Raw genomic sequence first — 18,019 nt, forward strand, 5'->3', positions numbered from 1 at the left:
AGTGTTTCTTAAATAAATGCTTTAATTTTCCCCGCATAATTTGTACGCGAGGTATGTCGATAGTTCATGTGGAGCCTCTCCACAGTAGGAAATCTTCACGAAATTCTCTCCGCATTTCCTACACCGTGCCTTATTTCTACAATAGGTACCTGTAGTATTGCATTATCCGCGTCATAAAAAGGCGAACAGATAGCCGAGCCCTGCACAAAAGAACACAGTTTGGAAGAACAGATCCGGGTAAAAGCTCGGAATCAGACTGATTGAAAGTAAGTTATTTTCCTATACTCCTAGATTTTTGCTGAACGCAATTACTAGCGAACCAGAATTTTTAATGACTGGAGCAAAGGGTTCTAGAAGGAGCAAACTGCATATTTCGCAATTAGGTACCTGTCGGAGACTACACCATCAATCTCTACTTCCCAGGTGGGTATCCAGACAAGATACTTCTTCGTACACGGCCGAGTATTGCTTATTTAGATCACTCTATACACCGATTATTTGAAATGGCTTATTTTCGGTCAGGAAAAAGACCATCCAGGGGCCGGTTTAGGTATTAGATGAATATAGTTTCTATCGAAAAGGAGACTTATCAGCAATAATTTTGCCATAGGAGAAATATTCAAATTAATGATTTTTATGAACGTGTCCACTGGAAAACAGACAGTGAAAGAATGACCGGAACGGTGAGAATGAAGAAACGGTGAAAATTCACCTTTTTATTGGAAACACCGCGAAAAGATATGTCCTCAAGCAGGAATCGAACCTGCGATCTCCCAATCTCTATTTCGGTGCGTTAATCACTCCGCCATCGAGTAACTGTGATGATGTCATCACAAATTCCCAATAGTATCGTTATTACCGCGGCAGCCTCCAATTCCTCCCAATTAACCTATCGACCCCCAATGTCTCCTATAAGCAGATCGTCACCTCTCCCACTCACCGATCGAGCCAAATCTCTCTCGTTATCTATTTTTATGTCCAGTGGACTGCGCTCATGGCTTGATTGGGAGGAGTTGGAGGCTGCCGCGGTAATACTATTGGGAATTTCTGATGACATCATCACAGTTCTTCGATTCCTGCTTGAGGACATATCTTTTTTTGGTGTTTCCAATAAAAAGGTGAATTTTCACCGTTTCTTCATTCTCACTGTTCCGGTCATTCTTTCACTGTCTGCTTTTTTTTAAGTTTTCCAGTGGACACGTTCATAAAAATTCTTAAGAAAGGAAAAAAACAAAGACACACATCAAAAATAAAGGAATGTTCAAATTAATGCAACGAAACTTATAAGAATGGAGTAATTGGTTCTTAGTTGTGGAACATTTGTAGTATCAGTAATCAATTTACACACTTTCGATGAGCCGTCGGTCATACAGCCCGTTTAAAAAAAGTTTCAAAATATCCACAAGCTATTTTTCGTAAATTTTCATTTACACTATCTTAACTTTCGTCGCTATGGGTAGAAATCACTCCGGATGATACTACCTATTCGGGAAAAAAGTGTTCCGTCGGCCAAGAAAAAGACAATCGTGCATTCGGAGTGTTCGAGAGAAGAATTCCACTTTTATTAATTGGAAGCACAATAGAGAATGGAGTATGGCGTAGACAGGGCCGTCGAGAGCTGCGTCGGGCCCCAAGGCTTGTATTACTGCCGGGTCCTTTCAAACCTAAGCCCTCTAGTTCCGTATTAGTCTCCGGTTGACTCATATTGCCACATACAAAGATAACGTACCAGACAGGTGAATTTCGGCAGCTTCTTATTCCGTGGTATCCAAATCGGGTAAGATTGCCATAGTTGTTGAGTTGAGTTGTTCAATTTGCAGATATGCAGAAATCAGTAGCCTTTAGCTCAAATGGCACTTTCCCCATATTGATCGGAGATTTGTGCCTTGCCGTCTTTTCATGATTTTCCTGATGGGAAGGATTGGGGAAATGGTAAGGTTAGGGGTGAGGAATATACCCAAGTGACCACGAAGCATTATTTAATGGCTTTGGATATTTTTTTTTTCATTTCGTTTATTTGATAGGCACAAATGCGTTAGCTTGGCGGTGCCAAATTCTTTTGTTTTTACATTTTGGATATTTTAAAACTAGGAGGTTACAATGTTGAAATATTTTTTTTTAAAAGAGAAAAATTTTGCAGCTATCTTAAGACTAGAAATAAGATTCTATATACAAGAGAGGGGGCAAAAGATTTTTTTTATGAAAAATTTTAAAACAAGGAATTCAATAGTAATAGTTTTTTAGGAAATATTTACAGTTATCTTAAAACTAACAATATAGTTTGGTACACAAAAGGGGGAACAAATATTTATGAGAAAATTCACAGGTGTTTTAAAACTAGGGATACAATTCTATTTACAAGATGGGGGACAGTAGTTTTAACAAAGAGGTAAAATTACAACTATCTTAAAACTAGGAATACGGAATACAAATTTAAAAATTTTTAGCAGAGACTTATGCTTGGTCAAGATATTCAGAGGGGGACTGTAGAAGCAGTTGTATCAAGGACAGGGGAGAGAAAGCGTAGATGGTGACCGGGAGAGAAGAGCAAAACTTGCAACTTTCGAGCAAACGGGAGATCAGCGAAACAAATTAGCGCCTCAGTCTAGTAGGTCGGATTGGCGGATGGTATTCTTCGGACCCGCGGGGAATCCTTCAAAAGTCATCGTCGCTCTCGCTTCAGTTTCCGTAGTGGTAAGGGCGACGGCGGTTACATAGTTGCAGTCTGGAGCTGATCGGTCCCACAAGGCAGGAGAAAACTTCTAAAACGAGAAATAAAAAGAGAGGGGCTAAATTGGGATATTTATCGTTTTTATGAAAGTATAAATAAGGAACATATAGGAGAAATCACGATTTGACAGCATATCTCGGACTGGGACATTGGGTGGTCTACCTCGGGCCCGAAGGGAATCCTTTAGCTGAGACCTGGCGTCCAAGTACCCGGCGCATACCCAGACAACGTGCTCGATGTCGTGATAGCCCTCATCACAAGCGCACAGACTACTCTCCGCAAGCCCAATACGCCGCAAATGCGCATCCAAGGTGTAGTGGTTGGACATAAGTCGGGACATTACACGAATAAAATCCCGACCCTCTGGCTTTGGATATGTTCTATATTCGCATATAAAACATATTCTTTACAATTTCATAGTTGTCTAGAGATCATTAAAGCACACTTAATGTCAGAAAAGACGAAAGAATGTGCCAGAACAGAGCTAGTTCAGAAGCACCTTAATGGCTGTCAGCAATGTTACCATAGAGCTGTGTTCTTTTTTAAAATAACTTCCCTTCTTTATCGACACAGCAAAAGAAAAAAATACCTCTCGATAATGTACCTACCCTTCCTCTTATCTTTTGTTGGCAGTCGAAAACCTCGTCTCAATTTGGTATAAGCGTTTGATCACCCAAGTAACCATAAGCACTAATTTAAAGCTTTAGATTGACTATAAGTTAGCATTCCTATTGCTAACTAGCGACATACAAGTATTTTAAATCTAGCACTATACCGACATACAGAACATACACATAGTACTAAAAAGCTTTTGAAGATAAATGCTATGAAGCTTTTATAGATAACTCTAAGTGCAAATATATAATCTTTTTATAGTGCTTTGAGACACCAGACAATAACAGATATACCTATGCGTTCCAATAATCACCTAAACTCGTATGCCTTCCTGTAATAAATGATGATACAATAAACGTAAAATCAAAATGCAAATTCTGCATGATTCTTCGAAAAAAAAAATTCAACTGATCGCCTAAGAAGAATTTGGAATAAACTGAATATGCAAGCAAATCTTCTCACAGATCAGTGATCAAACGGGTACACCACATTGAGACGAGATTTTAGACTGTGGATTGAACCCTATTTCTATAGGCACTAAATTTAAACTAAATCACTAACTTTCACTGTATCGATAAAGAAGGAAAAGTTATTTTTAAGCGGCTCTATATTAACATTCTGACAGCCATTAAGGTGATTTTGAACTAGCCCTATTCTGGCACGCTAAATGTGCTTTAATGGTCTCTATAGAACTATGAAGCCGTAAAGCATATGTTTTGTATGCAAATATAGAACATATCTAAAGCTATTAAATAATACTTCGTAGTTTCTTGGGCGAGGCCCAAAATCACCACTCTATCTCAATATAATGCACTTTTAAAAGAGAATATCCTTGAACGTGCTATGAAAATACAAAAAATATCCATTTTAATCACTGGTTAATTAAGGTCAGTCTACCTTCTCATCTCGCCCAGAGTAGAAACTAAAAATCATTCCGTTAAAGATACATGGCAAAAACGACTGCAGACGAATTGTGTTGCTGTTGATTTTTGGAAATGTGTTGTAAGTCCAGCTACTCGGAAAGTGAAACAATTACTTTACAGATTGTGCTCAGTCCGGGAGAAGTTAACGCCCTGCAAATGCACCATATAAAACATTAAGGAGCACAGTAGTTTGTTTCGCGGAACAACGTGCAGCACCATTTTATGCGGAACAACCGAAAATGGGACGTTTCATGGTAGATTCCAATGCGCGAATTCTACAAAAAGACACTGCACCACGGAAAACTTTGTGCAAAAGCAGCTAAGAACAGCCCACCTACTATAACCGTAAACAGCACACCGTTATCTTATGCCAAACCAAAAAGGGTTACAAAACCAATATCTACGGATCTGACAGTAATAAATATTCACTTAAAAACAATCACGCCCAGTGTCTCCAAACCAACAACCGACACCATCAGCAAAGAAGCGAACATAGAAGAGGACGGATGCGTCTGTTCGTGCCCTCGCATTTTTGTTTGACGCTCTATTGCTTTCTTCAAAAATACTTTGAATTGGATTCTCAATATTTTGTAGTGTACTCCGTCGATTCAAGCAAAAAACTAGTTTTTTAACTTGTACACAAAGTGGGTAACTCCCTTAAGAACGTTTGTTTTAACAAATATCAACTATCGAATAAAGTTGGCATTTTTTATACTTTTATCATATAACAATTTAATAAAGCGAATGATTACAAAGAAATTACTATTGCTATTTTTATTGCTATTCTGTGAATACCGGACGTGTTCGCCCATCTTCCGGGTAAAAACGCGGTCCTCAAATACGACCCGGGACCCAGGCCAATTGCCATGGCTGCCTCCCCTCTCATCGAGCCTGGGCGTAGACCACTAACTGTACCAAATATAGAAACATGCTAACATCAGAACGCTGATAAAATATGACAGTTTACAGTGGGCTGGGCATGCAGTGCGAATGCCGAAAGAGAGGTAAGCTAAAGTTATGCTCAGCAAAGAACCTGGAATAGCAGGTCGACTTCGGGACAGACCTTGCAGTGGCTGGCTGTGTGCTATCGAGGAAGACGCGCGTGTGTGGGAAACCGAATTATGGAGGACCAAGATCGTGTGACCTGCATATTTAAAATACAATCAGTCATGGATATCCGATTGTGCGGCCACCATGATGATTACAGGGCCTTGAAGTGTTACAGCACGCTTTAATCCGTAACTCCGGAACCAGAACTCCAATGCAAATCAATAGCAGCTAACGTTGATGATATAGCAAATGAGTTATGGTTACGTTCGTAATTAATTAGAAATCATGATAGCTATTTTTTCTGGCAATTCCAAAACCAATTAATATTACGGTTCGATGCTAAATTTATTATCAATAAAATTAATTTTTAAATTCTCAATTCAATACGAAAATTAATTAAAAACAATATCCAGCACACCATTCAATCCCCCACCTGGAGCAGCAAAGCAAACCAAATTGATACAATATAATTCCTAATGCAACCACGTTCTCGCTTGAGTCGTTTGGTAAGCTTCCCCGGAGCATATGCATCTGGTTTCACCGACCGCCAGGAGAAGGCGGTACCAGTGTCGGCGGTACAGTGCTGGCAGTGAGCGGTTGTTGATGGGCATCACCGGAGGGCTTGGAGGGATATTTTCCAAACTTGCCACCAACAGAGAACAAACTCAGCTGTTACTCGAATACGGGGGGGGGGAGGGAGGTGTTTCAAGCATTTTCCCACCCACATTTTGCTTTGTGTGATAGTTAGTGGTCGAACGTTCGGTCGGTACGTCGTTTTCGATCTACAGTTAGCGAATTGTGAACACATGTGGATGTGGGTATGTGTTTGTGTGTGTGTAAGGAGAGTGAAATTTACTTACAGCTGCGAGGAATTGAAATTTGCACCTGTCACAGTCGGATTAATTCTGTTCGCAAGAGAAATGCAACTCAGCAGTTGGTTCGCGGAGTGCAATTTCCCCTCAGAATAATCGATTCGTGAGATTGGTAATACCATTAGTAATTTTTAGTACACCACATTAATGTTTCAGGAACGTACGGAAAATTAATTATTGATGATTTGGTGGAAATTTTGAGATTAAAATTCCTACAATTGAAGTTCGAATTAGTTGCGACTGTAATCTGCTCCATTTTTCATTTTCCGAGCAATGAGTAGCAAGATCCCCTTTGAAGCCTCATTATTCTTACAACTTAATCCTACAGTATTCATAAATTTACATAAATCTCAGAAATTATCTGATAGTCGAACCATACTTTAATCCTCCATAAATGATACGCTTGAATCCACCCCATCATTATTTACAACCCAATAAAACCATTCATTCCTGCGAGTGAACTTCCCGGTCAAACATAGTACATCCCCTATCACGATGCCATAAAACTTTATCCGCTTCATTCAGATAAGTGTACTTACCATTTTTCAATTTGCAGTTGGAAATTATGTCGTTCATTAATTCCTTATTTTTCTGTCGTTGATAAAAGGGAGAGAAAAAAGAAGAAAGAAAAAAATTAAATTAATATCGCCTGGAATTAATTGCTGATCACTGTCTGCCAGTATGTATATATGTAAGTAAGTGTATAGGTACATGTGCTGCATAAAGCTTTACATTAAAATTTTGCGATACGCAGCGACCGGGGACCGTGCCTCGACTGAAAGAGCATTATTTATGACTCAATTACAAATTATTTATTGGCTACTCCTCCGCCGGCGTTGGCTGGGCAAGGTTCGCGGGAAACGGGTAAAAACGATTTACGCCGGTGGTTAGTAGCGGTTCGGTCGGAAAATTCGCGCTATCGGGGATTGATGGCTGAGTGCGCTTTGTTTGTTCAGTTACGTGAACTCATTTATGGGAAGAGTTTCCGGCTAATTGAAAGAATGGCTGTTCGAATATTATGATTTGACAAAAAACAATGCGTTATAAATTTTTGTGTGGTTTAATAATTCAACTGTTTATTGTTCGGAAAACGGTGAAACAACTCCATTACGAACAGGATTACACAGAAAAGTTCGTTAAAAGAAGTCCTATTTTCTATCGCAAGCACACTTTCTGCGAACAAAGCAAACAGATTATGTTAGAAAATGGCGAACCATTTCCACTTGAAGCGACAACCGTGTGACATCGAATCGATCTTCGTTGCTTGACGTGCCTGGAAGCCAGACTTCAGTATACCGTATGAATGCTGATTTTGTGCTTTCGCCTCCTTCCAGATAAGCTTTTCCAGCAAGATGTTCATCCTTAATCCGCACAAGACAATGCAACAAACAATTTCCATTTCGAGAATTTGTGTCGGTTTGCAGTAGATGGCAAGAGAAAATCCCAGATGAAAGCAGGATCTTTTGAGTGAAATCGTAGGTGAAGTGCACAGTGATAAAATTCGAATGGTTTACATTGGGAATTTTGCAGGATCACATGAAATCCTGTTGTAAATTTATGGTTAATATACACCAGCAATTGTTTATCTGTTTGAGTGAAAATATATGCTATGCTTCGGTATCAGGTCATAAATTCTCTCTTAAGAATGATTTACGAAGAGTTAATCCATACCGTATTGTGTATCGAGAAAGCTGAAGCCTTCGTACGGCAGCATGACCTCGTAAAATACCCCGGGGGAAGCATATGACGCTAGGGTTCGTCGCGGTGCGGATGTGGGCGGTAAATGGATTGTCCGCACCGCAACCGCAAGAAAATAATAAAACCGCACCGCTCACCGCAACCGCACTTTATTTACCGCACCGCACCGCGCGGTAATGCGGTATTTTTTTTTTATATTTAAAAATTGTGTTGAAAAATTGTTCATTTGTATAACCATATATAATAAAATGTTATTCTTATTTACACGAAATTTAACTTCAATAGACTCAGAATGTAATGTTTAAGAAAAAAATCAACTTTTGCATTTGCTATTAATAAAATTCCGTACATTTTAAGGCAAACATTATACATTCAAAAACGTGCTATTGCAGTAATAGGAAAACTTTTATTTTAGCAACCCTTCAGTTAGTTGAAAAAATGGAATAAAAGTGTAATAAGAAATGAAGTATTTTTTTCTTTAATTTGTCTTATTTTCAATGTTTTAGACATATGAAAATGAAATGGATGATTCTCGCATTTACGTTGTAAAAACCACCTTTCATTCTTAAAGGAATTTCAACAACAAAAAATTTAATGTCGAAATACTAGTACTTCTACATAGTAGCGCATATATTCCAATACAGTGAAATAAAAACATATTGTATTTCATCAATAAGGACGGGAGTCAAACGATGTGGTATTTGGCAAAAATAGTTTCAAAAAAGCTACAAAATAGTCTTAACCCTCCAGCACACGCGCCGTTGTATTTTGTGAAACACCTTCCCAAACACTAGCGAAATCTTCTTTCAGCACCAGCGGCTGCTCATTCGGGGAACCATTCGCGCGAGTGCCGGAGGGTTAACTGAAAAATATTAGGACTTCATTTGGTAGAAAACTATCGTAAATTTGAATGGAAGTACGCGAAAAAAAATTATGTAGCATACTATTTGAGAAAGAGTCCAATAAAATTGACTGCATTGACTCACATTGAATTGACACAGCAATCAAAGAAAATAGAAAGACGATGTTGATGAACGAATGATAGAATAATTGGCGTAATTTGGACCTCTCCTAATTTTGGACGCTTTTCATACATTTGTATCCTTTACCGCCAATTACTCCAAATTCGTTTGGTTTGATGAAGATAATTATATTCTTTGGGTTGTGTTAAAGTCCCAGCATAATTAGTTCATCTCTAATTCCTTTAAATTAGTCAAAATTCACAGTTGAAAAATTTATTTCGAAAACGATTCATAATTCCACGATTTCCAACAGAAAGCGGGAGGAGTGAAGCACTTTTAAATTGGATTTAAGAGTACAAATTTATTGTTTTTAAATGATCTAATAATTTTGTCTCTATAATGATCTTGCATTTTATGTATTTGAAATGGTTAGTTTGTGAAGTTTTAATTAGAAGTATAAAATAACTAGTGTCCAAAAAATGGCGTCAAATTATTTCGGACACAGCTAGATTTTCTTTCGTAATAGCAGTCTGTTTATCAATTTATAATAACCAAAATTATCACTTCATCAATTTTTTTTTGCGGTGCGGGTGCGGTAAATACCGCGCGGTTGCTGTAATTACCGCAACCGCGACGAACCCTACATGACGCATTACTGCTACATTTGAAGTTTCTTCCGACACAATCCCATCGTTCATTATGCTAAAAGGCAGAACGGTTAACAGTTGGTCAAACATGATTAAGTGTACGATGATTCTATAGTTATTAACATAGACGTACGGAAAAAAATCGTTCACAAATTCATGAAAAAGATCACGATTTCGTGAACTGACGGTTCACGAAAACCGTGACGAAGTTTTGAACAACAAACCTCATATTCATGAAACTATTTGCGTTCCCAAAAAACTAGTTCACGCCCCAAATATATACATGGCGTTACAATCGAATGTTTGATAGTGTTACTGTGGTTGTTCCCTGGACATGTTTAGTTTTTGTTATGATCGTTGCTTATAATTTGGACTACATAGCCGACACACTAACGATGTTCATGACTGCAGGAGCTTATTCACGATTTCTGTGATTTCTCATCACGTTACCATGATATTTTATTCATCTGTTTACTATCGGATGTTTCTGTCAAAGCAGCGTGATTTATGTTCTTGATTGCAGGATGTTAGTCGCGATTGTCGTAAATTCTATTCACGTTATCATGATATTTTAGTCACGAGAAGTATGATTTATGTTCACGATTTCAGGATCTTAGTTGCGATTTTTTATATTTTTATCAAGAGTAGTGTGAATTATGTTCTTGATTTTAGGATCTTAGTTACGATTTTTCCAATTCATTTGCACGTTGATATTTTATCTTAGAACATACTTTCGAATTTGATACGTGAAGTGACTCGTGTTCATGACATCATCAGTTTTATTGTGATATTCGTAATTTTTCTTCGCCCTATCGCGTTCTGTTATTTTTTTGATTATTATCGATTTTTTACTCGGAGTAACGCGATAATAGGAACAGGAACATAAAATTATGACTAATTCGCGGTATCTCATTCTGTGAACTACATTACGAACACGATTTGTGCCCAGGGATGCCACATTGAAATCTGTGTTTTGATAAAAAAAAAATCTACCATCTGTGATGACTAAAACAAGAAAAAAATCTGTGAAAATCTGTGATAAATTTCCAAAAAATCTGCGAAAAATCACAATATTTCCAAAAATCTGTGAACATTTTGGAATTTTCATTAAAATTCCAAACATCTGTCATCTGTAAAAAAATCTGCGATCAAAATTTTTGAAATAATGTGTGACGTTACAGAAAAGTCTGTTTGTGGCTCTATAATGTATTTTTTTGGTACTCAACGCAGTTTTCTTTTTCTGTACAGACACCACACTGAACATTATGGAATGAATATCGATGTTCTTGGTCCTAACAGTTTTCTCATATCTACTGCTCATGCCTCCTGCTGGTTGCTAGCAGCCGGACATATATGACATTTCATGGAATATTGCATGGAACAAAAATAATCCTACGAATAATATTCCAAATTTTGTGAAATAGTTCGCGTGAAAATTTCATGACCATGTTGCATGAAATTGAAAATATATCTTCTAAATTTCACAAGCATGCAAAAGATCGTAAGTCATGTACTTGGAATCATGAACTGGTTCACGAATCCACGAATAATATTTCATGATTTTGTGAACTATTTCACGTGTACGAATGATGAGTCGTGACTATTCTAGGAATCATGAATCAGATCACGAATAACTAATATTTTATGATTTCATGAACAATTTTATCAGCACGAATGGTAAGTCGTGACTACTGTACTAGGAATTAAGAACCAGTTCACGAATACATGAACATTATTTGATGATTTTGTGAACTATTTCTCTAGCACGGTTATTGGATCGTGACTAATATGTTAGAAATAATGAATTAGTTCACGAGGATTGAATGGATATATTAATTAAAATTCGAGTTTCGTGAAATAGTCCACAAGAAAGTATGAAGACTGTAATTGATTTTGACATAATGTTCCTAAATATATGAATAACACCATCAATGATTTTATGAATAATGTTCATAAAGTTGTGTACTAGTTCACGTACCTAAAATGGAATATATTCTAAAAAAGCTTTTCGCAGGCGTTAGTGAAGAGAAATTGAACATAATTATAAAACACACGATCTTCGATCGCGGTCTTGTTTTCGTAAGGTAAAAACGTGATTGTTGCAAAATTCATGGCAATTTATCCACGATTCTGGGAACAATTGTTTTCCGTGAAGTGACTACAAAATACAGCATGTGATTAAGCTTCCAATGTCTTCATTGCCAATTGTTGGGTTTTATGTTTCATCATGTTTTGTTCCATTATTATGTTTACTTTATTTGATGCCAAACGCCATTTTGCTTTGAATCGTTTCTTATTTCTAGTTATTCCCTAGTTTTCTTGAGGATCTACCAACCTTTTGCTCTATATTTTCAATTGGGCGCAACTCTTATAAGTGTGGAGGGTTTTTGCTTTTCTCATATAGAAAGGTTATGCAATCACTCTAAAAATCGTTAACCTAATCCCCCCTAATTTTTTTGGCTTGTAAAGGCTTAGGTAGGAGTATGCAGTAAGGGGTTGCTACTTTAAAATTATGACTAGTTTAAAATTTCTTAACGGATCTTCCTCCTTGATCCGTCGCTGATTTCAAGCGATGTTTCAGTGTCGACACATAGTATCTCAAAATCGTGGATGTCGATCCATTGTATGTACTATGTGCAAATCGCACTGAATATGTAATATACATTTCCACCATTGTATTGAACATAATGAGCCATGGAATCGTAGTTTTGACAAACGAGAAAGGCAAAGGAAAAATCAATATCACTGATGTACTCATTATTCGGAAACTTGCTTCTCTTTTAAAGGAGGCAAATTTTGAATTGCTCTTCTTAAGGGTCTAGAACTTTTTCATTTTAGAAAAATAAATATCTATTTTTATATAACATTACTCGATTGTACGTCGATCTAGCAAACTAACTTTTTTAACCTTTATGAATAATTGGCATCAGACAATACATCTGTTTTCGCGGGGAACTACTTGTTCCGTTTATGGGTATTTCGTTTCGCGGGGAACTACTGTTCCGAAGATTAAAAGTTGCGGGTGTGTTCTTTAAATGATTTATTGATTCGTACTGAAAATTTCTTTCTTTACTGTTCCCTATTTATACTCTCCGCAAGCAGTTGAGTGCGGTGTGCAAATTGTGTCGCCCTATTGTGTATGATAAACAGCCTAATCCTCTGACAATGCTCAAAAATGGGCATTGTTAATTTATTGGTGCCGTGCGCACTGGATAACAAAGGCCAGTTGTATTTGCCGTTGCAGTGCACACAAAGCTATTGGTGTCGTTCCTATTGCCCTTTCTTTCCTTCTACCTGTCTACTGCTATCGCCTTCGTTCTCGTGTGCACTAGGTTGGATGAATTTTATGGCAACCGTCTTATGTTCATTTGTGGTGCCGAATATCGAAGGCTTGGATTGAATGCCTTTAGTGTATGATCGACCTTTGCGTGGAGAAGAAGTGATGCTGATCCGGAGGGTGAGTATGGCATGCTTTCAGGGCAGGTTTTCGCGGTTTTTTTTATGTATGTTTCGGATAGCGATTTTGAGGGTGAGCCGCAACAACATCATTAGTTTATGAAGTATTCGTATTGTGTTCATTGAATTCAATTTCATAGTTATGTGTATGTACCTATTGTTTAATATTTTAATTTAGAGAACTTTGTTTACAAACGAGCATCCCTTTGTTCGAGAAGTCATTTTATGTAGATCAACTTCAATGATTACAGTGTTTGTTAGTACATATGTTATAAAAACATTGACATAATATCTGCTTCCTACTTCAATGGTAAGTGAGTAAAAACTATCTTTGTGAATTAATCTTCCGAAATTGGTAGAAATTTTGAATACTTTCTCTTTGGATTTGCGGTCAATACACTAAAATATTACCAGACTTCCCATGAACAAGTCGACAAGTTTGTACCTGTGTACAAAAATACGTGTATGTGTTCAACGGTTGAATTTCAACCTCAAACCGCTTCGATGTACAGGTTCGCCTTGAACATTGAACCTAAGCGAACGATGTACAAACTCTAGTTCAAATATCCGTGTACGTACACCGGGTGCGTACAAGAGAACGATTCGCACACGGCAAAAAGAGCCAACGCTAGTGATGATGAGAGTGAGAAAGCGAAAACTGGTGCCTCGAACATATGTGTACGACACCGTATACGTACATGGGGTTCGGTTGTGCAGGCGAACATGTGCACGTGTTTTGGTACGAAATAGCGTGTTTGAGTTCGTGCACGAAGTGTGGGTTTAATATGAGCACAGAACCAGAGCGAACGTTGTGTACGATTTTCATTTGGGAAGACAGTATTTTATCTTGGAAATACTACTTATAAACTTATAAACGTTACAATTTTTTGCATCTATCGAGTTGTGAAAAGATTTTGGGCCAATTAAGGGTTATAAACCTGTTATTATTATAATACTCTTTCGTGTATATTTTATGTTATTAGAGTTTTTTGCTCGGGATTCTTTTCCGACACTTTTCTTATTCATAATTATATCATTTTCGAATTTGTTCAGGCCATCTTACCATTATGTGATGTATTTAGTTCCGTTGTTCCGTCGATTGATCAAATCGAAATACTTGATAAATTGAACTTTATAATTTTGTCTTTCCCATATTTCCTATAATTGAATTGCTACTTTGAACAAATACAAAATCCCTAAAATCAAATAACATCATGCAGCTTCCAAACATTTTCCTGCTGTATACAAAACAGAACATGAATTGATTTCGCGGAAAATATAATTTTCTACTAAATTGTGAACCACTGATTTTATGTGTTTCTAAAGGTAAAGTCTTTCGATCGTGTTTTAACTCCTAATTTTCAACGAAACGAAAAACGAAAACAAATCTTATTGATATAAAATTGTTCAAAGAATCCATAGAACAGTAATAGAATTTTAACCCATTTTTTTAATAGGAACCTCGATCATAAATATATTTCGAAAAAAAATAAATAGAAGATTTGTTTCGCGAATTTCAAGATACCTAATTATCAACGCGTAACTGACTAAATGATATCTTTGAAGGTTTTCTTAACATAACAAGTCCGTTCCTCTAACGGTGTGTGCTCATTGATTAAACCTTCCAATAGGGAGATATTTGATTTCGACTACAAATTGAAAAATCACCCTAAAAATAATATCTTCAAAATGTTAAAAAAATAAATGTTCTAGGCCCCCCGATAGAATATTTCAAAGTTATATTCAGATGAAAGAGGAGCATCTAAGCTTTCGCTTAGTGAGTAGTTTAGCGGTACTGATTTTTTTTGTAAATGTTTTCTACCAGAGTGAAAGATTCAATAGCAGCTGATGGGAAGGTTGTACCTTTCATTTGAGACTAAGTTTGTGCAAATCGGTCCAGCCATCTCTGAGAAACAGAGGTGACATTATTTTCACATTCAGTCCAGATTCGATTATCCGTTGGGTGCAGAAAAATTTCGCTTCGGATAATCGAATCAAAATAAATGTTTTTCTTCTTCATTAAATATATTTGTTATATGGGTCATTCCACGCGAAGTCGATCGTGTAATCGACCTTCGCGGACTTGAACTAAATTTGGAGGAATTGTTCTTCTAGGGCTCATATATAAAAACCCAAAATTTTGTGTCAATTGGACCACCCCTCGGTTCATGGGAGTACCACCCCCCGTTTTGACAAATTGTCAAAACCCTTGATTTTCTATTGATCATATCTCCGGTTTTATTTACTCTAAAATCAAACCGCAAGATGGCTTTTAAAGAAAATTATTCAAGGAGTCTAGAACAAATATTAATTTTTGGCGGCAGTGCTGCCAAATTAAAATTTAATTTTTCTTTCAATACATATATTTTAGTTTTGAAAATTCGAATTATATCGAATTATATTCCTCAGACGTTTTTACATAAAAAAAACACATATAATCTCAATATAATATAAGCGGATCCTGATATACACCGTTTCTAAGGAAAAAACTCGTAATATCCCACATAAAATCGCAAGCGCGAAACACTAAAAAACCAACTTGAGTATTCTAAGTTCAAACATAATTTTTCGTGAAGCAGACGGGAAATGATGAAAAACTACGTTTTTGGTTTGCTTCTACCAGATTAGGGTCGATTTTTATGACCATTTGAAGATTTTCTCAATTTTGGCCAATAAAAATGGATTTTTATATGAGAAAATGCAAGTTTTTCCCTTCAAAACGGTGTATCTCAGGAACCGATCAATTTATTTTGAGATTATATGTTTTTTATGTAAAAATGTCTGAGAAAGACGATGGCATTCGAATTTTTAAAATTAAAATATATTTATTGAGTTGAGAGTAAAATTAATTTTTAATATTAAACTAAAAAAAATCGCATAATTGGCCGCTCTGCCACCAAAAATTAATAGTTTTTCTAGACTCCTTGAATAATTTTCTTTAAATGCAATCTTCGGTTTGATTTTAGAGTTAATAAAACCGGTGATATGATCAAAAGAAAATCAAAAGTTTTGGCAATTTGTCAAAACGGGGGGGGGGGGTGCTCCCATGACTCGAGGGGTGGTTCAATTGACCAAAATATTTGGATTTTTATTCATTGGCCCTAGAAGAACAATTCCTCCAAATTTGGTTCAAATCCGTGAAGGTCGATTTCATGTTTGCATCTTTTTTTGATCACTTCGCGTGGAATGTCCCATATGTTGAAAACAGGATCTAAGGTACATCCATCAATGTTTGACTGCTTGGAACTTTTTTTGTCAAACCGAAAAGTGAAACGAATATCGATCACTTTATATTCTATAAAGTGATAGTAAGACATAAGTTATATAGCCAACTTATTTTATTTTAAAGCATTGTGTTCGATTAAATTGAATTAATATTCATTGATTAAATAATTATTATTAATTTATTAATTATTATTAATAATAATAATTATAATAGATACGCATAAAATTAAATTCTTTGCGTGAAACTTAATTCAGTCAACTTAATGCTGGTTTCGGTAAATTCAGACAAAAATAACAACTGAATTTAAGAACACCACTGGTTTGTACACATCAACAAAACTTCGGGAATCTTCTAAGAGAAGCAACTTGCTAGATTCCACTGAGAAGTCCAAACATTTGTTTCAAAACCAAACAACACAGGTCCAATAATGGACGACTGATGAACAGTCTGCTTGGCGTCGCCCAACGTTTGTCCAGCAAAGGACCAATGTTGGTCTTAAAGGCTGTTCAGTGCATCTACTTCGTAAAGAATTATTAGCGCTGTTCTTTTCAGAGCAGTGCAATGTACTAATTACAGTGAAGATCCTATTGTATTAGACCCCGTGTTTGTCCACCACAGAATTTTCCTACAACAGATTTTGTCAGCTTTTTGACCCGTTTTTTTCCAGCCAAATTTAAGACAAAGTCATCTGATTTAGTTCTCTTATGTTACATGATCGAATTAAAGCGAATGGCTTTTACAAAAGTGTGTTAAGAATTCAAAATGTCTTAAAATAGCGTGTTATTAAAGTGATTAAAAAGTTTCGATTTTTTAATTAACTGATACGATAATAGACCGACTCCGAAGAGTTGTGTAGGATTTTATATCATATTTTAGATAGTCCCAATCAATATGAAACAAAAATGTTCAGATTTGGTCATTCTTCAATACATAATGGAGCTGCCAAAATCGGTCCTTGTGTTCATGCTACAAATTACAGAGAAAATCACAGATTTTAAAATTTTGTTCTTCCAGTAATTATAGCTGGCGTCTACAGGAAATTATAATTTGTAGTCCATCGAATGGGCGGATAAAATTTTATAGCGCACTGCATTAAATTGAAATATTTCTTGTTTAAATGAAATTCCTTATTTTCCAAATTATTGTAAATTTAACGAGAGTTAAAAATTGTGTTCTTCCAGGAATTATACCTAATATCAATTTCTATCAATTTTTGTATTTAAATATAGGGATAGAAAAAAAGTTTTTGTTGTTAAAAATGTAAAATTTTTGTATTTTTGTGAAAATATTTTGAGAGCATAAAATTCTGGTCTTCTAGAATCTGTAGTTAGTAACAATTGTAATTGATTGGTATACGAAAATATGTGAGTCGTCGTATCGAATTTAAAATTAAATGTAAAATAAGTAAAATTTCTGTATTTCTACAAAGTTTTCATTATTTTTTAGAAAATATTTTTTTTTCAGAAGCTGTAGTTGGTATCAAATAATAAGTTATAGAGGTGTAATGTAGTTTGAGAAAAAGTAATGTGCTGATAATCGAAACAATTTCTTCGTATGGTCGAACTAGAGTATATTTTCTACGGATAATGAGTTACAGATAATCGAGTCTACGGATAATCGAGACTACGGATAATCGAATATGGCCTGTACACACATACATACACACATTTTCCGATCTCGACGAACTGAGTCGAATGACATTTGATATTCGGCCCCCTGGTCCGGTATTACGTTGACGATTTTTAGAGCGATTGCATAACCTTTTTATATGAAAAAGGCAAAAAACCTATATTCCCTCTTTCGTATATTAAATTCGATTCCTAGTTTTAAGATAGCTGC

At 36.2% G+C, this 18,019-nt stretch overlaps 2 protein-coding genes across 7 annotated transcripts in view; both read right to left on the reverse strand.

Moving 5' to 3' along the window:
* The window catches only part of LOC131693720 (NADH-ubiquinone oxidoreductase 49 kDa subunit-like), a 366,118-nt gene that overhangs the window by 269,405 nt on the left and 78,694 nt on the right, over positions 1-18,019 (reverse strand). The window lies entirely within an intron of this gene.
* Positions 1-18,019, reverse strand: part of LOC131693718 (rap guanine nucleotide exchange factor 4-like) — a 352,448-nt gene that overhangs the window by 194,556 nt on the left and 139,873 nt on the right. For all 6 annotated transcript variants that reach the window (XM_058981800.1, XM_058981798.1, XM_058981803.1 and 3 more), the window contains one exon: positions 6,731-6,782. In XM_058981800.1, coding sequence (XP_058837783.1) covers positions 6,731-6,782 — 52 coding nt within the window. The remainder of the gene's footprint in view (positions 1-6,730; positions 6,783-18,019) is intronic.

Source organism: Topomyia yanbarensis, chromosome 3, assembly GCF_030247195.1.
Source record: "Topomyia yanbarensis strain Yona2022 chromosome 3, ASM3024719v1, whole genome shotgun sequence".
Taxonomy (NCBI): Eukaryota; Metazoa; Arthropoda; class Insecta; order Diptera; family Culicidae; genus Topomyia; species Topomyia yanbarensis.